Raw genomic sequence first — 24,655 nt, 5'->3', positions numbered from 1 at the left:
GACAGACCCAGAGTGTTGTGAGCAGCAAATGCACAAATCTTTCATGTACTGGGTATACATTTGAACGACTTTCCTGTGGTGTATGGGTTTTTATATTGAACAGCATAAGCGGCCAAAATGACAGACAACCAACAATCAGGAATGCAGCCAACCCACACAATAGCTATGTGCCACTTTCTAATTGATTTACTTACTCTATCTAATGAAGCAGGTCAGAAACAAATTCAATTACTCAGAGCAAATTCTTATTTACAGTTGCCTCAGGGAAAAAAACCCAGCTATTTTGGAAAGCTTAAGACAAGCAGACTATCAACATTTTTCTTAAAAAAACAATGACTGTATGAACCATTTGTACTGTATTCAGAAAAGGGCTGGTGCTTGGCAGTGTGTCACCCTACTCCAGCAGCCTTGTCTTGGTTAATTAGTCCCTCTGTATCTCTGGGCCATCTTTTAATTACAAACCAAAAGGCCTCATTAACATCACACAAGAGGAGAAGAACGGGGGCAGATAGCGAGAGACGGGCCGCCACATTCAGAACCGAGATCAACAAAGAAGAGCAGTCGGGGCAACAGTGAGAACGCCGAGCCTCAGAACGATGCGGATGAAAGGGAAACCGGACGACGCTGCGTGGCTGAATACAAATTTGAACACATAGGAAGAAGGAGGTTATCACATTTGAGATACATAATGATGAGGTTGTTATGGAAAAAAAAGGTGGCTGAAGGAATGACATGCATGAGTTATGAGATAGGGACCCGAATAGCTCGAGTCGTGATAACGGCGAAGTATGGCGAGATAACGTCGCCGTGGTGTGATGCATGCGTTTCAGCTCGCGCCGGCGTGAAGGCTAAATCGACATGGAAGTGGCGGTGATGAAAAACAAATGGGAAAAGGGCCTAGCTTGTGAAATTTGAAGATATAACGAGAAGAAATAAAGAGCGATAAATGAAACTAATTAGACTGAAATCACAGGAAAAAAACCCCCCACAAAATCTTAAATCAGTCCCGATTAGCAAGCTACGCTAAATTGCCTCGGCTACAAATGTGGAGGATTAGTTTGCGTGTCTTAAATGGCAATAGTGGCGCATAACCAGTGTTATGTGCGCCCGTAGAATGAGAAAAAATACTTGAATCTTCGCTTGAAACTTTGCACGCTCCCTGCTTTCTTATGGTTTAAATTTCTTACAACAAAAAAGGACTATTTGAGTTTCAATATAAAGAAAAAAACTGGGTAAAAGGGACAGTAGTGACACAGGCAGTCAGAGCCGAACTGATCAAACGGCATCTACAAAGTGACTGACTCGCTTCCTTACCTCCTCCCTGGCTTTTCTCTCTGCCTCCTCCTGCTTCTTCTGCCTCTCCTCCTCCTCCAGCACCTTCTTCCTCTCCTCCCTCTTCCTCTTCAGCTCCTCCAGCTCGACTTCGGCCTCTTGCTGCTTCTGCCTCATCCTCTCAAACTCTTCGCTCTCCGCGTCGTCGCGTCTGCGCTTCAGCTCCTCCAGCTTGAGCTCGGCCTCCAGGCGGGCGGCGTCGTCGTGGTCGTCGCCAGCGGACACCTCGGGGGAGCGCACGCTGCCGCGGCTAGGACGGACACACAAAACGCGGGTCAGAGCACACAATGCGGGTCGCAGCGGGAACAACGACTGTGGAAGGAGCGAGCAAAGCTGGCTGACATTCAGGTTAACGCTTGACATTTGATACAAACTGAATATTTAAAACGAGGACTTGTCTCTTTCATGGACAAGCAAACACACACACACGGAACCAAATGTGCACACAAAATACAAATACCAGCAATCACCATTGCAAAGATAATGTTACAGCACATCTTGAATGTCAGCCAGTGGGACTAACTTCAGGTGACCAAACACACTGCTGCTCACACACTCACAGGTGTGTGTGTACGTTCCTCACACTTCTGGAGATCTTACTTTGTAAAGAAACGGTGAGCTTTGGTTGTTGTGTCACATGAGCTTCTCTCATGACCGTGTCAGGAATATCAAGTTACTGCAGGGATTTTCCACAACAGGTCAAGTGCAGACACGAGTGTGCACACTCGGCACTGATATATCAGCATACTGTCGATATATATTTCAATATTATATTATAATAATATGTCTTTATGTTTTACTCATGGACCATGACGTCACCCTATGGGTTGTGTAATGATTTTAAAGACATTTTGGTCTTCGCCATCTTGTTTTTTTTCCGACCAAAGAGACACGAGAGGGTTTGAGCTACATAAAACCGAACGCTGAAAAATACATTTTTTTGGGTGCCAACATGTTCAAGTTAGCTTTCTTAAGCTAAAAAAAAACACTATGAAAGAGTGAGATGTAAGATGAAAACATGAAGAACTCCCAGACTGGACAACACGAGGTAGAAACCTGCCACGTCCTACAGCGTAGCCTCCTAGCTTAAATAGGATCATAACTTAGTGAATGAGCATCAAGCTGCATTGAAGAAGATTTGGCTTCACGTTTTAGGACCGGAGGTTGACGGCCCGGTTTTACTGCTAATATAATGTGGGAATGGAATTTATGTACTTCATCTTTCATTATCTAATTAGCTACTAAATAAAAGCATTTTCAAACAAAATACTAAATTATTTTATGCATGACCGATAAATCTTGTTTTTATCTTATTTAATGAAATGAGTATCAGCCAGGAGGGAAAATATTGAAAATGCATGTGGAGAAAAAAAAGATATAAAGCATCCGTATCGTACTATTTCAGCTATGGGGCTAATCACATTCAGGGAATAATTTTTTTGGGGCACACATTTTTATTTGGCAATAAATTGGGACATGAACTTTGTTGAAAACGGAGTTTAATGAATAATTCATCCGACTCGGCGGTCCCCAGTGTTATTGTGTCCGTGTACCTGAGAGTCCTCTCAGGTTTCCTGAGCTGTTTGGGAGTCGCCTCCTCCTCGTGCAGCCCTCCGTTCTGCCTCCTCTCTTCCTCCCGGGCCCAGCCTCTCTCATTCACCTGCACAGAAACAACCCCGGGGACAGTGAGCAAAGGTGCGACTGGTGGGTGAGGCCGAATGGGCGGAGCCGGGCGCGTGACGATGCGGGATGCCGAATGAGAACGAGCACGAGAGCACACCCCGAACCAAATAACACAGAACATCGCATAACACAGCGTCCACTCCAGAATAACTACTGAGACAGGATTACCTAACATGTGATCACCATGGGAGTGTCTCCCGCTCTATATTTTCTATCTCTGACCGTCATCGAAAACACCATTCAAGGGTTATAAATTATAATCATTATGTGTCCAAGCCCACTATGTACACTGCCAGTCAAGCCTTCCAAACATCATATATTATTAACCTGTAGCACCAATGGTGCATTTGTGTTATTGTCTTGACCAGTTGATGCATTTTTAACACATCATAGGCTGAGCTGGTGGACCTACTTAACATAATCATCACAAGGAGTCTTTTTTATGACTAACTGTAATAAGGTCTGCATTAATCTGAGATTTAAAGAGCACGTCAGCTCAAAAACAGAGGAAAAATGCACTCTTTTATTACTCTGAGGAATAAGAAATGTTACAGGAAATGTATTTTAACGTGAAAAGAGCCAAGAAATATGAAGTGTCTCTGAGCATGTTTGTTTGCATTATCAAAGGATCTTGAAACAGATCTGAAAGGGGAAAAGCGCTCCTCGAAACAGGTCGGACAGACCTAGAGTGACTGAATAAAATGCTGACGTAGTTCATAAGGGCGTCAAACTGCAAAGTCTACATTCATCCATGTGCACTGTGTTCAACAAGCCCCTATTGATCCATTTCATATCAGATCATGGGTTTGCTTGTTTTCTCATTTGAGGGGTTCTAAAATGAACCTGCTGGAAAACATTTGACTGTAAGTAGACACTTGATATGATGGCTCAATGATCTGATGTCTCTTTGCAGTAAACACACTTATTATTTTAAATTGCATTATGTTCCTCGGCTGCAGAGAGTTCCTTGGAGTGGAGTCTGTGTTGCTGCTCTCATCGCGCAGATGGAAGACATGCAGAAAAACACTGTGACCACTAAAACGTAGGCTCAGTTTACCGCCAGTTTGCAAATGGTGCAAGCCACACTGTGACGACACGGGGTGTCTGGGTAATTTCAGCGTCTGGCTCCGAGGTAAATCACAAGTCAACAAGACGGCCTTATTAAAAGAATTCGTCTGTGGCCTAATCTGGAAAGATTTCAGTTTGCACATCTCCTCGAAGACGCATCGAGACACTGAAGTTACCCAGAGAGACTTTCTGTGCTGTGCATCACACCTCAACCGTGAAGCTTACCACGTGAATGATACCTCATTATCCACTGAGTGCAGTATCTCAGATACCTCATTGTCCTCTTCAGACTCATTTATGAGAGTCATGGACTCTGAAGAATAATCTACATTATCATCCTCAGGTACCTCCTCCGCCTCCTCTGATGCTACTGCATCCTCCTCGGCCTCTGAAAGGGTGGACTCGGCTCGGTTTGAAACCTCCCTGTCTACTGAATGTGTTGCTTCTTCAGCGAGTTCCTACGAAAAAGGTTTATAGCAGTTCTTTGAAAGGAAGATCCGTGATTGGCTCGTAGCGTGAGGAAAGGGAACAAATCAAACACCATACCTTGCTTTGCATGTTAGGTTCTTCGGTTGATTCCTACAGAAACAAGCGTTACATTTGCAGCGACTGTCAGTGACCGAGATAACACAATAAATGGCAGAAATAAATGACCAGGTGACTCACCTGTTCTCTCATGTAAGACATTCTCGGGTTGTCCTTCACCACCTCCACTTTCGGGTCCTCCTCTTCCTCAACACCCTCATCGGCTTCCTCCTCGCCGCCGGGAGCGGCCTCTTCTTCCTCCCTCGGCTCCTCTCGCTTCTTCTCCTCTCTCCTTGAGCTGTACGCCTCCGTCTTCTCCTCGTCGTCGTCGTTGTCGCGGTAGCGACCCTTACGCCAGGAGGGCGGCCTCTCCTCCTCCGCGTCGTTTTTCTCCACGACGATGCCGTCGTCGGCGTCCGCGGCGGCGGGGTCCAGCTCCTTTTGTCGGTCCAGAGCCTCCTTCATGCGTTTCTGCCGTCGCTCCTCGCGTTTGGCCATGCGATCCAGCAGGGCCTGGTCCTCGTCTTCAGCTCCGCCGCTGCCGCCGCCGCCATAGGAGCTGCTCACAGACACCGCCTCCGTCACACTAGGAGGAGAGAGAGGAGACAGACGTTTCACTGTGGGGTCTTCTGCTCAAGATGAAGAAGCCTCGAGGTCACAGCAGCAGACGCCGGCTGTTGAAATAAACACACGATTTTCCAATTGACTCACTTAGGACGAGAGCGCCGACATGGAAAACAATGGACGTGACAGAAAACATATTTATTCCCAAAACTCAACAAAAGCATTTTGCAGTGAAGCGTCTCAAACTGTTTGGCAGGTGATCCATTGCACGACTGTGACTTTCCACTAATACCCCCCAAAAAGGTGCTGAAGGAGCAACAATGTTCAAGCAGACCTCCTCTGGGTTGCAAAAGGAAATTAAAGAGCGGCCACATGGGTCAGTCATCCAGCCAGTATGTGGAGAATGCTGACAAATGGCTGTATTGAGAGGCCTTCACCACAGATATTCTTTAAAATAAACTATTGGTCAGGCCTAAAAAATAAACAGAAAATGAGTGTATTTCTCTTAGATTCCACGTGTCAAGTTACATGGTCATCCTTCCTCAATAGTTCTTTTGTACATGCAAGAGGAAAAGTCAAGGATTTACCAAAATCAAAACGATTTCTCCTCTGGGAATCAAGAAAATCTGTACGAAAGTCCACGGCAATCTGCCAAATAGTTGTTTTTATATTTAAGTCTGGACCTGTCCAACTGACTATCCGCTTGGCTAAAAACTATGTATTTATTTACGCTTTCAATCCACCAAATACCATCACCTCCCTCCTCCTCCGGCATGACTGATACAATTCTGACCTCAGAGTCTGGCAAACATTATCCTTGCATCTCCTCAATTGACAATGGATATTTAACACGGAGTCCTGTCTCGGCATCCTGCTGCACAATCCCCTTGTTGTTTCACTGGGCCAGGATGTATCTCTGAGCTCATAGAGGGGGGAAAACTCATGTCCACAAAGCGCTGTCTGTGTTGCTAGAAGTCAGAGCAACCCACCACTTCCACCGGAGCCAAGACGATTGATCCAACGGCCTCGAAAAAGGCATGGAAATGGATATTTAGCCCCTTTTGTTCCGATGGCAGTCTTTCTGACGGATAGGTATGAGATCATGAGTCTGTCGTCGACTTGACAGCTGAGACTTGGTAGAAAGTGCAATTTTTGTCAAATCGGTTGATTTAAATGTAATAAAGGATGCACATTTACAGAAAGCCATCACATAACACCTGACAATGTTACAATATATCAGCTGCCAACGAAACTGAGCACAGCAGACCTGTCGCGCCGAGGATTTCTCCACTTGTTGAAGTGATGTGCACTGCGCTGTTTTGGATTGTGGTGTTGTTTTGTCTTTCTAAAACCCCCCAAAATCTGAATAAAAATGTGTTTTTTATCTGCTCTAATGTAAGCTGCTAAGATTAGCATGTCTGCCTAACAACCCTACTACCTACAGTAGTGACAGAGGAAAAAAAAAAAGCCCAGTTCATGATTACTAGATCCGCTGTTGTAGCTGGATGCTGTCACATTGTATGTCAGTTGTCATATGAGTGCTAAAATATCTATGTATACCTGCCTGCCAGAAATTATGAAGCTACTTTTTAAATGATTTCCATCTGAAATAGAGTTAAAAAATATAGAAATACATTTGGAACAATAAATCTCACATTTGCAACTAAACTCAGTGAAGTCTCAATTGTTTTATGAAAAAATAAAACTTCCCACCTCCCAGAATTCTTCAAATAAGTGTCAAAAAAACGACAATATACTGTCCTCTTTTTAAAGCACAGGTTGTGAAATAAGTTTTGAGGACATTCTTCCGAGTTGTCCTGACATTTTTTTTACAGGGAAACAGGACTAAAACCGGGCAGGGTGATATTACAGTGACAGTTTTCCTCCTTTTCTCGTTCCCTCTTTTGCTTCCTCAGCTGGACCCAATTTGGGCGCTGACTTTATATTTGTCACGGCCAGAAGCCGTGCTGCTATATGTGTGTCACCTGTGGCTGTTGGTCATGACCGGGCTGTCTGCTTGTCCGCTGGGCTCCTCACTCTCCTTGCCCTTCATCCTCTCCTGGCGTGCCCTGCGCCTCCTCTCGCGGGCTGCCTCCTCCTCATCATCATCATTCCTCGCCAGCCTGTGGGAGACAGGACGGAAACTGTGAGGACACACAGCTTCAACTTTCAACCCTTCACCTCCGTCTCTCCTTCCTCAATTTAGCTCCCGACCAGAAACTTCAAAGTGAACGATTCTTTAAATTGGACTGTAATCATCTCAGTGACCCAACCTGGTGGATTTGGGCTGAGTTTTTTTTTTTTTTCCTTTCTTTTCTTCTCTCCTATCAAGCTGACCTGTCAGCTGTGCAACAACCAATACTTCTTATCGCGGCTGCAGTTTCCACGAGCTGATAAAAGCTCCGTCCGGAGACATGGCTTGGCTGAGGATAAGATGGAGCCAGAGAAACAGAGCTGCTGGGCCCACAACTTGTACTGGTCTGCTGTGTGTCTGCGCAATGAAAACAACGGGCCTGAAAGTTTATATTTCTACAAAGCATGTGATAGAATATTAAATCGAGAAATCACATTTTTCTTGGGTTTAAAAAAAAAATCTCTTGTTTCAAAACAACTTAGAGATACGTGGAGGGAGCTTTGTTTTGTAGATAATGCCTCTTTGTTTTAATGAAATTCTAGACACAACCTCAGTTTTGCCTGAGACAACCATTTCAGCACCTTCCCTGTTAAAAACAACAGTTTCACACTTTTTGGAAATGCACTCGCAGAGAATTAGAAGATTAATAGAACTTTCATATCTGTACTTTAAAATATGACACCACAGGGAGCGAGAGGAAACATCGCCATGGTTCTGCCCAAATGCCAAATAAACGTTGCCGACGAGCATCTCCAAAACGTCTCAATTAACACATCACATCCTGTGAGCTTAATTAATACATTTACACTTTAGATCCATTTGTTTTTGAGAACTGTTTTCCTCCTGTAGACGTAAGCTAACCGGCTGCTGCTGTGTATCAAATGCAGCGATATGGGCAGAAACATACATGTCCTATATTCTCTGTACAGTATTCAGCCATATGTAACTCTGTTCCCTTTTAGTGATGTATTTTTCCTCATTATGCTGGTTGAGCGCACACTACACCAGGTCTAACATATCGCAGGTAAAAATCTGTTTTCTGCATCAGACGCGAATAATTTGAAAACTTCTTCCTACTCTCTCTCCATCTCTGCCATTAACGGGGATAAATCCACTGTAAAAACACACCGCCCATATCCTGGATAGCGCAAAATCTAAAGCAGACATGGTTTAAGTAAAGGGTGCGGCTGCATACAATCATCAACACAACTCCATTGTTCACAATCTAGTTGGCTAGTGAGCTACTGTATACTTATGTTCTTACATTTGATTGAAAGCAACGACTTGAGGCCTTTTCTGGGGCCAAGTCACCCTGGGAAACTCTGAGCGTCAACCAGAAATGGAAGTAGGCAAGTTTAAGGAAATGGCTACACCCAAAAGAGTGAAGTGTGATTAATATTGTATTATAAATCACAGAATCATAAAAAGTGCATATCTAACGACGGTTAGAGTATCAAATTGGCTCCCAGACCGCTGCTTCTCTGACCGCCTGACGTCTATGAACTCAGCTCCATGTTTGATCTGTGTTGCCCCGACTGACCTTTACACTCCCACTGCTAACCACATGCCTAGCTACCTGACATCACAGCGCCGCCTTTGAGGTCGGCCAGCAAAGCGTGCTATTGCATGTTAATTGCAACATGTGTGGTGAGCCGAGCTAAAGCTGCTTTGGTTTATGTGAGGTTTTACAGCTTGTGAACAACAGTTTCCTTCTTCCTTTCCTTCCCCCTCCACTGTTCTTTCCCGTCGCCCCGGTTTCTTCCTCTCAGATGAGGATTGTTGTCATAACGGAGCAGATGAATCTGCTCACGCCCAAGATGGGCCTACGGGACAGGGACATCGGTGACGTCAGGCAATGATTTGCACATGTGCATGTGTGTGTGTGTGTGCTTAGTTCTGGACAATTCAGCTGTTTTCATCCAGATCCTTTTCAGCCTTAACGTTGTCACTGAGTTCACAGGTTACAGAGACACTGCTTTATGGTGAATGCTGAAAGGTGGCATGACGACGCACAAGTAGAGGACAGGATCGATATTCTTACTGTCGGTGTGCCGACTTTCTGACGAGGTTTGCTAACATTAGCTTCCATTAGCCACAATGAGCTACGGGTCATATCAGACCAAGCAAGGCTGCAACACACGAAGCCCCGTGAGAATTAAAGTGAGAAGTGTTTTGCTTGCCTCATAATTTTATATTTTGAAGAGGAAGAAAGTGTTATTTTTTCTTTCATAAGTTACATGGTCTTGCTTTAAATGTACCCTCCCAGGTCTTTTTTTTTTTCCTTCAACTTCCATCAACTTCAATCGAGTTCCCCTGCAGTAGAGAGTACATTAACTCGTTCTGTGAAGAATAAGAAGGAAAAAAAAGTTGCGAAACAACTGCCTTTACTCCCAAAGGGCCGCGCCATCCCAGAAACAGCACCAAATGTCATGAGAAAGAGAGAAAGACAACAGCTAAAAATGGAACTAAAGAGTCCTTGGTGACGGCGAAGACGACAATCTCAGGGTTAAAGATTCCTCAGTAGGAGAGAAGAACAAACTCCTAAAAGCTGAATTAGCATTCCTGTCAATCACAGCCTTGGCGAGAGACGCGTACACAACCAAAGCCCTGATTTAATATCCCTTTCCTTACCTAGGCCCCAAACTCTATCAGCATACTGACACAGAAATATGGAGATAGGTGGAAAGTGGGGATCGGAGGGGGTGGGAGGGGGGGGGGGGGGGGGAGAAAAAGCAAGTGAAATGGAGAGTGAGGATACAAAGGAGAAGTGGGAAATGAAAAGCGGGAAAAGGAAAGGGCGTGCACGATAGTGGTTAAAGGAGTAATCTACAGGTTTGATCCTACACGACATCTTTTCCTGCTCAGACTGATGTGCAGCCACGGATATAAACTTTAGATATGTGGCTCTGTCAGAATATAGTATGCAACAGATGCCCAGATGCAAAGTGCGCATGTAAGGGAAGCAAAATGCACAGTATTGTCTGACAGCTAGTGTGCACTTAGTTTTCCGGGAGGCAGCAATGTTACAGCTGAAAAGGAAACTAAAAGACTTGTCAAACATGTGCATAAATTCCCAGTTTTTTGCTAAATAGTGCAATGAAGCGTCCGCATCCACAAAGTAACTCGCTTGTAAAGCGGCAGCGCCCAAAATATCGCCATCAGCCGGCCTATTAGGGAGAAATATGTCCAAATATTTGCTTTACAGCAAAATATCTCAGAAATGTCAGTGAAAACAATTTGGGAAAAGCCCATGAGAAAAGACTTCTTCACCCCTCCTCAAGAGGAGCAGGACGGAGGGAAGGGAGGGAGGAAAGTAGGGAGTGAGATCCAAAAGAAAAGCTGCTGTGAACAAAAGGGGAGGGGAAGGGGAGAGAAGTGAGGGACGGTGAGGGATGGCGAGGGAGAGGGAAAGAGGGTGGGGGCTCGTCTTACACTGTTAGAAATGCTGACCCATTCCCACGCCGGCCCCTCTGGACTATTTCCCTTCCTACTGCCGGCCCGCAGAACCACAACATACCCCGTCTGTCTCTCTTCCCCACCCTGTGCTCTGCTGGGCCGCCTCCAAGAATACACAATGTTAAAATTCCCCATGACTGCATTTAAAACAAAAATATCGCATTCTGCGCTGCTTGTGGGGGGAGTAAAAGAGTCAGATTGATCTCAAAGAAATCAGCAGCAATAGCGTAACTCCTTTCCAGGCTGACTGTTCGAGTCAGAAGATGACATATATATACGTGGCTCAACCTCTCGATCCCTTTATCTGCACCTCCCTCTCTCTTCCTGACAGAACCAACAGGTTTATGATGCAGGACCGGGTCCATTCACCCGGGGCGTGGATTGTTTGGCATGGCTCATTCGCGGAGGATGGGTGTTATTTCCTCGGCCCGTCCTGGTCCCTCGGGGAGGAGGGGGGGGGCAGCCCAGATGTGAAGAATGAACAGGGGAAATGGGAGGAAGAGGAGAATGGTGGAGGGAGAGTACTCAAGCTGGAGAAGGAAGAGGAGACTGAGAAGGAGATCGGATGAGGGAGGAAGAGGGACCAGGATGTGGAAGAACACGATCAGGAGAGAATAAGGAAGGGCGAATGGTTGAGAATGAAAATGGAAGAAGATGAGGAGGGTGATGTGGGTAGGGGGGGGGGGGTGATGACAGGGAGGAGAAGGAGAAGAAAGACAGTGACACCCAGGAGAGAAGACGAGGATAGAGGGGACGCATACCGAATGAGAGGAGGAGACGGAGTGTGACAAGAAAGACGGAGGAGGAGGAGGAGACAAAGGAAAATGCCAAACGTCAAAAATAGACACTTCCTAAAAAGGACATCAAAGAGGAAATTCAAAGCCTTGCAAGATCAACATTGTGAATCTGGCAATGTCTTGAATTAATTTCATTAAGCATTAATACATATATATATATATATATATATATATATATATATATATATATATATATATATATATATATATATATATATATATTTAATTGAAGGAAACAAGTCTATTGCTTGCACTCATGTCTGTGCCGTGAATAGGAAGCTACAGCCTCGTCAGAATGATGAGTGGACGGGCCTGAAAACCGCAGAAAATGTCTCAAAACGACAAGTCGTGGTGTTACGAGGGTTATGTGTGTGGCCTGATGCAGCGACTAGAGTGGCATTAATTGTATCCAACTTGCAGCAAATTAAAATATTTCACAACTGCTTGAACTGCTCCGACATACAACAGGGATGACTCACCATTGCGGTTTCTATCTATGTGCGATGTGTTAATATTCCTGTTAGGATAATGAACCGCTCCAGCTGCAGGCAGCAATAACAACGTTTACTATCACTGTCGCAAAATGCGACTATCTCTATAGCAGAAGCAGATAGCCTTTGGTTTGGTCACTGATTGACTGGGAAAGTTCCACATCCATGTGCTCTCTTTGGAAATAAAAAAAAAAAGAGGCAGTCGAGACATTCCCGTGTGTTTCACTGAACAGAGACGCAGTATAGGACTGATGAGCAAGGGAGCTGACGAGCATGAGAGAGTGTGAGTCTATGCAGAGCAGAAAACCATGCGTGTGTGTGTGTGTGTGTGTGTGTGGCTTTACTGAAAGGAACTAGAAGTGAGTTGAAGCCAATTGCGCACCTCTATGTAAACAATCATTTTCAACTATAACCGAGGCTGATGTAAGACAGAACAGGGACGGCTTGGCTGGTCTCCCTCCACACGCACACACACACACGCACACACACACACACACACACACGGAGTTGAAGATCATAAAAAAAACCTTCATCACCTGATGCTGATCCAAACACATCAACACACGCATGCACGGCTAACTTAATATCTGAATGCATGCACACGCACCACACTGACATGCATATGCATAGCACACTCACACAGACTATAGGACAAATACACACACACACACGCACACACACACACGCGCACTCTCCCACACACGGACAACCTCACTGTCCCAGCATGTAGGAAACAGCTCATGGAGACCTGGCCAGTAAACACTTATAATAGCCAGGAATTTGGCATTCCCACCGCCACTATTCTATGACCCCACACTCTCCCTGCATCGCTCCGTCTTCTCACAGCGTGCCCAGAGATGGTTGAATGGACGCCGGCCAATGAGACAACATGTGGTTTTGACTAGTCCCACCAAGAGGGGCATGTAAATATTGATTGTTTCAATATATTGGCAGCAATGGAAACAGTGCAGAGATGTAATCTTTCATCAATAACAGGAGCGGCGTGTCGCCTGCCAGTTGAAATTATTGCTCCCTGGACCAAATAAACAGTCATGAACAAACTCCTGCCGAGCTGAAAATGTACGCGTCAAAGGCGCTTACAACTCATGCTCTTTTTCGATCACGGTCCATTTCTCTTGCAGTCAGACAGTCCTCATCTCTGCAGGCCCTTCTCGGTCTACATTTTCTGCCAAATTCCATCTTCTCCGTGTATCATAAACACACCAAAACTGCATAAATACTTCGAGCAGCAGGGGTTTTATGGGGGTTTTAAGCCATGAAACATAACAACAGCGTTAACCTTCACGTCAATCAGCTATTTCGAATGCATCTGGGGAAATGAGGCGTAAAAATTCTCAAAGAAGTAAAAGCTAAAAGCATGCCGAGAGGCAGAACAATGAATAGCTGTTACTCCAAATCAGCGATACAAAGCCATCAAATGTAAAGTTTATGTAAAGCTATCAAAAATGATGAGGTGACAAAGATAAAGATAAAGTTGCCATTGAAGTAGTATGTATGTAGGACTTACAAAAAGATATGCACAACTATTTAATGGCTACACAGCACCGTTGGCATCTATGCACTGAAATTTCTTGTTACTTATTAGCTGATTTATTTCTCTGATAAGCTGTTGAGCAATACTATTGGTCACGTAGCTGTATCGGCTTTATTCATTACCCAAATTAATAAGTAGACGAGTGAAAAGACTCTTATTGGTCTCCATGTAATAACCCTGTGGAGATAACCTTGTCACCATTCATACAGCACACGTATGCTTTCTCAATGTCTTAACCCTCTATTTTATCACCTAATATATCTCCTGCACTATTGTGCATGGTGTGCACAATTCTGCAGATTTCCTTTATAGAAGAAATGCAATTTTACCTTGAGCAAAGAGCGCTGTTCATCAATGACGGTAAACTGCTGCACACGTCTTCTTTGTGCCGCAGAAGAATTATCAGAGGGAAACATCTATGCATTCAGTGGTCAAACCTATGTCAGCTTGTTTTTCCATCAGCGATGGAGCAACTGGCTCTCACAAAACTCTTCTCACAGATACATCAAACGGGCGAGTGACCTTGGCCAGTATCTGCATCCACATCAAGCTCATCGCTAATTGGAAGGGCTCCGGTGTACATGGAGAGACTTTTGTGAAAGTGGCTCTATAGAAAGCCTCCTTGGCACACACTTTGTGTCAAGTTCTCACAATAAAACTCCCCTTTTACCAGATTTGATTACTGCACTTGCCTCAATCAATTTGTTGAAATGAACTTTAACTTAATCAATTTCTTCCATTGAATCAGAGAGAGTTCACAAGGCGGGAGAGAAAATTGGAAAGGGGGAGGGAGAACGTGATTGAACATTCCCACTTAAAGGTCATCTCATTGCTTATCAGATTTCTTATCAACTCTATTTTTTTTCTTTTAGCCTGTGTAGAGGAAGCCAATATTTGCTGAGCAATGTTTTTAAAGACTTAGAGGAGGGTCTAAGCCATTAAAGCTGGCTCCCTCCTGTTCCAACTTGGCATGAACATCAGAGGTGTTGATACGCGCTGACAACCAGAGCCTCATTATACGACGAAGGCTGCTCCCTCAGCTTCACACAACCTAAGTAGTAAGATCTTCAGTGACAAGTTCTGTGCCTACAACTCCTAATGAATCCCTAGTCGAGGACTGCCTTTTAAAAAAACAGAGTTAGCTGGATAATCCTGGAGAACTAATCTGCAAACGCGAAGGAGCTACAAGCAAACGGGTTTTACCGTTCGGCCTCCAGGCGCATCTCCTCCCGCTTCTGCCTCCTCAGCTCCCGGCGGCGCTCAAAGTCCATTTCCTCCATGATTGTGCCCTGAGGGATGACATCATCAAACACAGACACTTTTATTTAGTCAGTTTCAGGAAGGCTGAGAGGAAAGAAAGACGGGAACACATTCATTTCCGCATCCTTAGAGGGCAAAAATATGTGTTCACCAGTCAAACGAAGACTTAGTTTTCTGCTATCTAGTCACACTGTACGTATTAAAACGCACAAGGGATTTACAGGTAATGAGGCGTGCATTTTATCCAGGGTTACCGTTACAGCCATATCACAGCTGTATTATGTTTCTGCGAATGCAAAGGGAACATCCAACCGCTGCGGCTTCATATTAAAGGCGTGTGAGAGGCTTTTATTGTGAAGCAGCCGCAGGACACACAAGGGGGTTAGCGCAACTGTTCATCAAAACTGTCATTTTGAGGATGTTTTCATCAACGCTTCCCAAAAACAAGAATAGTTGAGTAGCTGCTCAGTGAGTGTTTGCTGTCATATCTAACCGCTATTAAACTTTCTGTTCGCACGATTCTTTCCAAATCAACCAGGATTGCAATCTTAAGGATTAAAACTTTGAGTGCAGTCCATCTTTTTAAACACAGTGTGTGTGTGCAGCCATGTTCTCGAGTATTAAAAGCCTCAGCCATAGGGGACAACTGCCAGACTGAAAGCCATGGCCACAAACTCTGGTGAAAACCAGAGGAATGAGGCAGAAAATGAATTTTTAAAAAAAGGGAGCAGAGATACAGGAGGGAGAAGCCAACACAGGATGTTAACTCAATCAGTTAACAGCAACTCTCACTAAAAATACCCCACTAGGATATGAGACAGTGAGGACCGAGACCACCCAGGAGCTGCAGAGCCTCCCATCCTGCAACATCTTCTATACACAGGAGCAGCGTAAACACACTCGAGCTGAGCACTTGAGGGAAGGAGACAAAAAGGTGCGTGACAGTTCACGCAACAAAACAGACGGCACGGAGTAAAGTTGCACCGGGAAGACAACTTTACCCTTTGTGGTTGTATGACACGAGTAGGAAAGCATGGCAGAAAATGAGCAGCTTCAAAGTGCAGAGTGCAACAATTCTGGAGAAACAAAAAGGAAGAACTTCGGCTGTCGTACCTTGAATTAGCCTTCAAACAATGTGTTTTCCTTCACACCATACCCGCTTCTCACGATGCTCTCTCCAAACAGACACGGAGCTACAACGTGAAGCAACAGTCTCCCACAGTCCGTTCCCAGCTGACAGAAAAGGCAAATGCCTGTTTCCTTCCCCTCTCTGCTAGTCGTCCCTCCCTCCATCCCTCAGTGGCCTCCTTCCTTCTTTCCCCTCAAACTTACCCCCCGCCCTCTCGCGTCCTGTCTCTCCTTCTCTCCCTAACTCCACTGCAAACCTTTCCTGTGTTGTTTACCTATATACATGTCAGAGCTTGGCTAAACCGGGTTCTAGGACACGACTCCTAGCTTCCTGTGTAAGCATGCTTTTTCTTTCATCTGCGGTGGCATACAGGGGCGTCAAAGAGAGCCTACGTGTGTGCACGCACATCTGTATATGTGTCTGCGTATACACACGCATGTAGGTGCAACATTACAGCGTTTTGTGTGCGTGCATTTCCCACAAAGCACGTCTAAATGTACACAGGAAACACACAAGATGAAACGTTTAAAGAAAGCATGACTCCGAGGGACCCTCCTCACCCACAGCCTCCCCGCTGCATCTTCTCACTCAGTCTCCTCCCGCCCTGCGAGCTTGTACAGTAAACACATACTTGTCTCCACCCCCTCCATTATACCGTTAAAGCCTTGGAGGAGGGATATTTTAAACACCGCAAAAATTCACTCTCTATGTTTAGATGCACTCTAAGTGTCGTCTGTGAAACGAAGGATTTTGGAGGGAATCGGCATCTTAGGCCCCCCCAAACGTCACGAGTCTAATCATATACTTCCTAGAACCAGTGACGCCAAGGAAGACAAAGCTATTAGTAATGCAAGCACGGCTGCATATAAATTAAGGGTTATTATTGCAAATAGTACGTGATTTATGCAGCTGAGAAGATTGCTAATTGGCGTTTAGTTTTGTAAAAAAAAAAAAGAAGAAAGTATTATATAGAACATTTAAAACATGTCATTTACAAGAGAATTTGAATAAAAGTGGTTTGTCAACAAAATGATCAACGAGTGGACCACTTAGACAAGATCTCACATGAATAACAAACCTGAGACAATTATATTTTTCAAGCAGATAAATTATGTATGAATAGGTCTGTTCAATGAAAGCGAGACTGAGCGCTGCACAGCCACATTGTCTTGTCTCCACATGGGAGAGAACACACCAGGCGTCGGGCAGAAGAGGAAGCCTGTGGCTCGCAGACAAGGCCCTCAGTAAGACGTAGAAATGCAACTGTTGTGTATATCACTGAAGGGACCACCCATACTTTGCAAAAGCTAACAGAGGCAGAACGAGAGAAAGAGAGAGAGAGAGAGAGAGAGAGAGAGAGAGAGAGAGAGAGAGAGAGAGAGAGAGAGAGAGAGAGCATTCCATAAAGTTGAGCAACCTGAAGTCACAAGTTTGTGACATTTTCAGACTTTTTTTTTTTTTTTACAAGTTTAGCCTGTCTTAGCCTGTCCACTGTAAAACCTCTTCTTCCTTCCTGCGCTGCATCAGTCCTTTTATTCCACTATTTATCTCGAAAATCCAGCATCCGTCCATCCCGCCCCCCCTTTTTATTCTGTCTCTCTCTTTTCTGTCCTCCTCCCCCTCTTTCTCTTTCCCTGTCTGCCTCAACCATCTACAATGGCTATAATGACACATTTACCAGTCAAATTACTACCTGTCGAGACTGCCAGACCCTGGCACAGGACCCAGTGTCTAAGCGCCAGCCTCTTAAAACGCCTTAAAAGCCAAGTTGATATTATCCCGACAGCCACTGGGATTACACCACCTTATAAAGCCTCCATCGTCTCACGAAGTCTCGAGTTAAAAGCACCAAAACAATGGGCCCCTATCGGCCAAATGAGGCACAAAGCAGATCAAGCAACAGTCTGGGAGTACGGCTGAAGAATAAGTATGGGCCAGACGCACGTCTATTTTTGGCTTTGGTGAAATGTTCCTGATTCTGGCGTAGCATTCTGCGAGAGGAAAAAACTGCAGCTCTCTGCTCAGATTTGTTACTGTGATACTCAGAGCAACTATCCCCTCACAACCTTTAGACAAACACATTAATCTCCACATTATGGTCGAAGGAGCTATGCGAGGAATGCTCCTATTTAGCCTCTGATTTTAGCGGCGGAGACTTGAAAGAGCCTCCAAATTACTCATTCACATGCTAGTGACAGACTCCTCCTTTGAATCCCTTTTTGTGTGCAGCGAATGTTTTGCTTGTTGAATAAAGAGAATTAACGTGAAGATAAACAAGTAAAAACTAGCTACGTGCTCGCCAGCTGTGAGGTTGGCAAATAAAAGAACAATGGTGACTTGTTGCAGCTGGTGGTTTACGAGGCTCAGTCACAAATTACATACGGTTTCAGGTTTTAAATAAAAGTGACATTTATGACAGTTCAAAAAGAGCTATTTATTAGAATTAAAAACAAGTTGGAAGGTGGCGTCTCTGTAACAAAGACAAACATTTTCCACGTATCATCAATTCACAAGAAACATGATCCTATCAAGAGTGCGAACGGTTTACAACTGTGACGAGAAAAGTCGACAGCCACGCTAGCAGCTTTTTGAGGCTATGCTCGTGAGTTGATTGCTGACGTGACGCCATTAAGCTAACACGCGCACCATAACAATGCTAGCATGCTAATGTTTTGCAAAATGTTAACAATTTTTACCATGATAAATTAGTTTGCGAGCATGCTAACATTTGAGATTTAGCATTGTAAATTTTAATTCTGGTTATTTATATCTTTTGATTTTTTATCTAAAGTAAAAAGTGAAAGAGTAGAGCCAGTAGACACTACAGTCTGTACTTACTATATGTGTCCATACACCCTAAAAAACAAATGGTGCATCATTGCTGGGTTTATAGAGGAGGGATTTTAAAGCAAACACAGCCACGCTACATTTACTGCTGCTCTCCTCTCGGCCTCCAGAGGACCACACTGCTCTTTGAGGAGAGGAGAGGAGTTTGTCTCGCAGCTCTGGAGTCACAGCTGTGCCGGTGTCCAGGTGAAGAGAGGTATTCCAGGTATCTGGAATGTGAGGGCACAACACTGGCACAAAGCCTGGTCTTTCTAGTCTCTGCATCAATGGAAGAAAAGAAATGTTGTCCACCTGCGGCAGTATGTCAGAGAATTCATGAACCACTTCTACTCTTTTACCAGTCACATGCCATTTGGGTTTTCAGAAATAATTTGAATTACCTTGGAGAATAGATGACACAGGAGGTTTAAATGCTAAGTGACTGTTAAAAAATGAAAGCTGATTCTATAAAGAATAAATAATGTCCAATCTTATAGAGCTAAAAGTGAACAGGCTATGAATCATAGCATATCATTGAGGATATGCCATGATGAGGCCCCTAAACTGTGAGAAAAGAGCAGCAGGATTTAAGTATTTTGACACATCCATCAACATTTAGTCAGCCATAATACGATTTAAAGGCTTCTATTCAAAGGTTGAAGACAATTGTCTCCTCGTTCTTTGAGGCCTTTATTGTGACAGCCTCTCTTCAACCGGAGTATGTTCAGTGGTTTTTGCATTTCCTACCTCATAAAATGTTTGCAAAGCCAATTTATGTATTTTGCATTGTTAGCATTCACTTTGTCGAGCTAGCAGTTTTCTTCTTCTCTGGTTTTCCTGCTGTACTGTCCTGTATTGTACCACAGCACCACTTGTGGTCAACATATTGTTATTACAGTTTATCCCACCAAAGAAAAGATGAATGACATAGTTTTGCACTAGAGCACATGATTAAAGATCACAGACTTTCAGAGTTAATGGACGCTGTAGGAATTTAACGGTTAACACTGACACGCACCTCCGTTTGCATGCAGCTATTGGACAACCGACTGTAAACTGTCTATTCATGCAAGCCGTTTATTGGATGATTTCTGGATGCTTACTTGACAGGACATGAACAGACTTACACTTAAACCAGAGAGGCAGAGGTCTATTGGTTCGGTCTCAGCTAAGATATACTGGTAAGTATTTTGGCAAAGTAAGAATGAACATTTTATGCTTGTTTTATCACACAGATAAAGCGTCTGCAGTAAACCAGGGAGGAGGAGAGAGATAAAGAGAGAGAGACACTGCATGCCTGTAGGTAGCGCACACTAACAGCTGTTTTGGCTAAGGCTCTGGGGACAGTTTGAGTTGGGTAAATCTAACGTTTTCTGCAGGGGTAAGGAGTCTCCTGAGAGTAGACTGACAGGGCGGTTAAAATATGTTCAGTCTGCGCGTTAGGGTGTGTGCATCGCGATAAACAGTATTTAACAAACAGGATTTACATTTATAAATGAGTTTTGTGTGTATTTATGTAAATGTGTGTGTGGAAAGTCTGCAGAAGTACAAGAAGGAAGCTCATGAGAACACTTGTGTAAGGGCTATTTTGCAGGTTTTGGTTATGTTGGACCACTGGGGGCGCAAGGCCGGCTGCTACGGTGGCCGGTCCTATGTAATTAGGAGAGTAATTGGGGTCAGGTGTTGCTCATTGGGGAAAGCAAATAGTTTTTAACCGTTTGACTGGAACGTTTGATGAGACCGTTTTATGTGATCGTGGTATTGGACATTTTGTGACCGTGGTATGGGACAGTGCTGAAGAAAAGGAACATTTGGGTATGGTTTGTTTTATGATTTGAATACCGGCAACTACGTTATGCCGATGAAGCTATTATTTTGGTTGTAGTAAGAATAAACATGGAGATTGTCTTTTATTCAAACGCGTCAGAACGAACACCCAAGTGAGCAGCCGAGTAGTGCGTGGTTGAATGGGCAACGGGGGCACTACAACTTGCATGCGTCTTTTTTTGTATCCACTTTAAATGCGTGCGAGAATTTTTGTGTATATTATGACAAGTGTGATACTGAAAATACACGCAGCCACTGCAGGCACAGTGTGTGTGTGTGCGTTTATGGAACCGTACATGTGTGCACACGTGTGATATCCATCACCGCCTCCAGTGCCGTGTTTGGAAAGCTGGCCGTGTGGTTGCGGTTCCCCGCGCTGTGTGTCTCACACGTCCAGGCCTCGGCAGCATTAACACGTCCCAGGATGCAGAGCGGCTGTGGATGAGCGTCCATAAATTCACTGGAGGTTTTTGGTGCATCGAGGCCAAGAATGTCTCTCTTTCTCCAATCGGCCTTCTCTCGGCTTCAATGTAGAATCTGCTTGCCTTCTGAGTGATACATTGGTGGGCTGGCAATCGTGACTATTACCGTGTATCGGTATGTAATATGTCTGTCACCGTTTATCTGACATTTTGAATGACTGTTTGAACTTTGGACATGATTAAATGTTTAATCACCACTGGTGCAAAAATCTTGGAGAAGGCTGTTTAGGAACTTACATTAGCTCATCGTGATAGCGCTTTACGGTGGCTCGTCTCTTAAGTAAGACAGCCATGGCCCTGTTTCTGTTTTTAACCATGTGTTTGCTCTTATTTGGGATGTTAGAAAGTGACAGCTCTTGCATGTCACAGAAATGCAGGACAGAAATGCCGAGACTTTTGTAGGCGGTAATTTTAAAACAGCTTTTATTAAACATTCACAAATTTTAGAAGCTACGCTTATTTATTTATTTATTTATTTTGTATCACAAATGCTCCATATGTTGTTTTTTGTTGTTGATACTATTAATACTCATCTAACTTGGTGTTATATTAGCTGCTAGTATTTAGGTGTTACTTTAAAATGTCACACTCAGCACATATTGAAACATAAAGAATCCTTAACAATACTGTTTGTGTTTTATATGTTAATGTGAAGAAAAAAAGAATACGCCGATATGTTGTTAATGTAGTTTTCTCTCTCCCTTATATTAACATCAACCTAAGAAAACCTTATCAGTCGCCTGTTTCTTTAACGCTCAGTCTTTTTCTCACCGTCTCACTATCTCCTCCTGGACCACAATGCAGCAGCTTAGCCAACAGCTGCGGACTCTGTGTTCAGCTCCAATGTGAGATATGAGAAGACTCGGGGTTGGCTATGAATTAAGTTAAGTAATTGGTTTATCCATGTCCGTGCAGCCAAGCTTCTTTCTGCATTTGTCTGTGTCTGCATTTCTTGCCACAGTGTGAATATCAACCACAATAGCTTATGTTGTCAGAGCCGAAGTCTTCGCCTGCGACTATATATTTTAGGCAACATAAGAAGAGGCCAACTGCATCAGACCTCGACTCAATCTCAATACCATCTGCTTTCCACTCACACTCTATCTCCTCCAAGACAAATTTTTTGAAAGTGTGGCTTCGGCTCGAATGAGGAAAAAAATTCTCCGAGCATGAGCAGACGGTGTTCATAGGCGAACCTGAGAAGCTAGTGCCACTGTGGCAAGTGAAATGCGGCGCAGTAACGGCCCTGATGGTTTTGAGGGGCAAGAAACGGGCCAGACGTTGCCGAATGCCTCGGGATACGTTTCCATGAGGGACTTTAGATGTGGCGATGAGACACGAGCCTCCCTCAAATCTCCTCCCCCCATCTCCTGCGTGCTGACTTTAGCTTTTCAGATAGAAGACGAACCAGCGAGGGGAATTTTTTTTTTTTTTTGTAGTTCAAGATGTAAAGTTTCCATTTGGTGAAAAATAAGGAGACTCCTGCATTCCCAGACAATGGTTCACATTCCATAACACCTCTCTGTGTCCTGTGAATCATACACACCGAGACAGACCGAGTGAGGTTATCTTTTCTCACACACACACACACACAAAGCCAAAAAATCTCAATGGAATACCTTGGATGCATTATCTCTTACAGGGGGGTAACAGGTTACACTGAACACGGCTGGAATTAATTTATATTCATGACTAAATAAACAACAATCAAAACCAAATTGATAGATATGTTTTTCATTTTTGTTATTGGAATAAGATTGCACCCCCAACTGCAATGCACATGTACGTGGTCTCACTTTAAAGAACATATTCTGGTTGTACTTTGACCCACCGTACTTGCCATCGTTGTGCACGCGTAATGGAAGATTTTTATCAACATTTTGGCCATGCTTTCAGTTTCCCTCCAAATAAAGTGGTTTAGATCATCTGGCGTGACTCTTGGTATGTTTACAACCAGTCTGATCTATTGTTGCAGTGATGACTCCATGTTCCCAGATCTCTGTAATTACTTATCACAGCCAATAAAAATGATGACTGAAACTTCAAAACGCAAGACCCTAAAAACTGTAATGACCCTTTTAAGTACTGTGTAGGTCAGCTTGAACCCTCGACAACCAAAGAAAATGATACGCACATTGTGCAGGGCCGTATAAAGACCTGTTGCCCAAGTATAAGATGTTTGATATCTGATGTTGTGAATGTTGCATTGCCTATTTTTTAAGGCAAGAATATGGGTCAGCACCTTCTCAAAGAAGCATTTTCTGAAATACCATTTGCTTTAGTTATCTTTCAAACTGACGAATCTCTTTTGGAAACGGACGCTGTAGTTTGATACTCTCTAAACTTTTGTGTTGCCTAAGTTAAACAAATAACTCTCAAAGTAGCATTCTTGAATTGTGTGTTTGATTTTCCACTGTCAGCAAGATAACCTCGCTAAACTCTGAGTACACTGTCATCTGTTGTATATATTTAGACTATGACTCACTGTTCTTTTAATATTTTCTCCTCTCATGGTCCCACACATGGATGAAAGTTTCGTGCAGCTCATCACAATTTGGGCTGCATCAGATCTGAAGGTATTATGACCTTTCCCTTCTCTCGAGAGTCGGCTGAAAACACCTGAGCCTCACCAGCCGGCGTTCCCCTTTCAGATTGAGAGTATGTTTATGTGTCTTTAAACCTCACGCCTGAAGCTAAGTCACACTTAAATTGAAATAAAAACATTACCCCACCATGCCATATCCATCATCCGAGTCTCACAGCTTCCCGACAGAAGGTTTTAGCACACAGATGCGTCATTTAAACTGCAAACACATGATCTTTATTCTCGTTTGGGAGAAGATCTCAATCCAGCTTCAGCAGGTTTCAAAAATCTTACTTGAAGCTCTTAAAAGTGAACCTGAAATGAGATAAATTCTTATTTGTCAGCTGCTGGTCCAATTTACCAAATTAAATAGCTGTCCAAGACGAGTGGATGTCGCGGTTGGCAGAAAAAGAAGGGTTATAAAACATTGTCTTACTTTTTAAAAGGTTGGTTTTAAGACGGACATTTGCATTAAAAGTTGGAGTCTTGCTGCCCAAATCATAAATCATACTGTGAAACAACTTCTTTGTGAAGCAGCAGCAAGAGCCAGCACAACTCCTCTCTATTCTTTGACTTTTAAAAGGCTTGTGTCGCTTTTAGAAGTGCACTTTTAGATGCTACACCCACAAACAGACAGAATTGGGAGAGAAAGCATTCCAAAAAGTACAAATCCCACACAAAATAGGGATGTTTGTACGGCATCAAAAGGCTACTGCTCCCTGGCCGTGCTCCACATGACCAAATATGGAAAGAAAAAATGCTGCCTTTTCCCGTAACCAAACTGGGAAAAAAAGAAGAAAAAAAAAAGGGGGGGGGGGGAGAGATCTCTTGCATGCTGTGTGCACAGCGAGATAGAGCTCTCACACTCACTACACAGTGGCCACAGAGTTGGCTCCCTCTCAAAACAGCATGACTGATGGTGATGCAGGACCTGCCGTGACA

General features: G+C 43.9%; 1 protein-coding gene across 7 annotated transcripts in view; it reads right to left on the bottom strand.

The window, feature by feature from the left end:
* cald1a (caldesmon 1a) overlaps positions 1 to 24,655 on the bottom strand; it is a 50,195-nt gene that overhangs the window by 10,815 nt on the left and 14,725 nt on the right. For 3 of the 7 annotated variants that reach the window (XR_011078033.1, XM_068586552.1, XM_068586556.1), the window contains exons 1-8: positions 15,979 to 16,097; positions 14,809 to 14,894; positions 7,158 to 7,295; positions 4,750 to 5,194; positions 4,630 to 4,662; positions 4,431 to 4,541; positions 2,886 to 2,992; positions 1,315 to 1,582 (exon numbers count right to left, since the gene is read on the bottom strand). Coding sequence is in view for 6 of the 7 variants with exons in the window: in XM_068586552.1 (XP_068442653.1) it covers positions 1,315 to 1,582; positions 2,886 to 2,992; positions 4,431 to 4,541; positions 4,630 to 4,662; positions 4,750 to 5,194; positions 7,158 to 7,295; positions 14,809 to 14,885 (1,179 nt within the window). In the remaining variant the exon portion in view is untranslated. Of the gene's footprint in view, positions 1 to 1,314; positions 1,583 to 2,885; positions 2,993 to 4,430; positions 4,542 to 4,629; positions 4,663 to 4,749; positions 5,195 to 7,157; positions 7,296 to 14,808; positions 14,895 to 15,978; positions 16,098 to 24,655 lie in introns of those variants that run through there. The other 4 variants (XM_068586554.1, XM_068586555.1, XM_068586557.1 and 1 more) reach the window with 3 other exon arrangements.

The sequence above is a fragment of the Clinocottus analis genome, unplaced genomic scaffold (genome assembly GCF_023055335.1).
Source record: "Clinocottus analis isolate CAN_PGR_092001 unplaced genomic scaffold, fCliAna1.0.p SCAF_20, whole genome shotgun sequence".
NCBI classification, from domain to species: Eukaryota; Metazoa; Chordata; class Actinopteri; order Perciformes; family Cottidae; genus Clinocottus; species Clinocottus analis.
The sequence above is the reverse complement of the archived record's forward strand: the minus strand, read 5'-3'. Positions and strand labels throughout refer to the sequence as shown.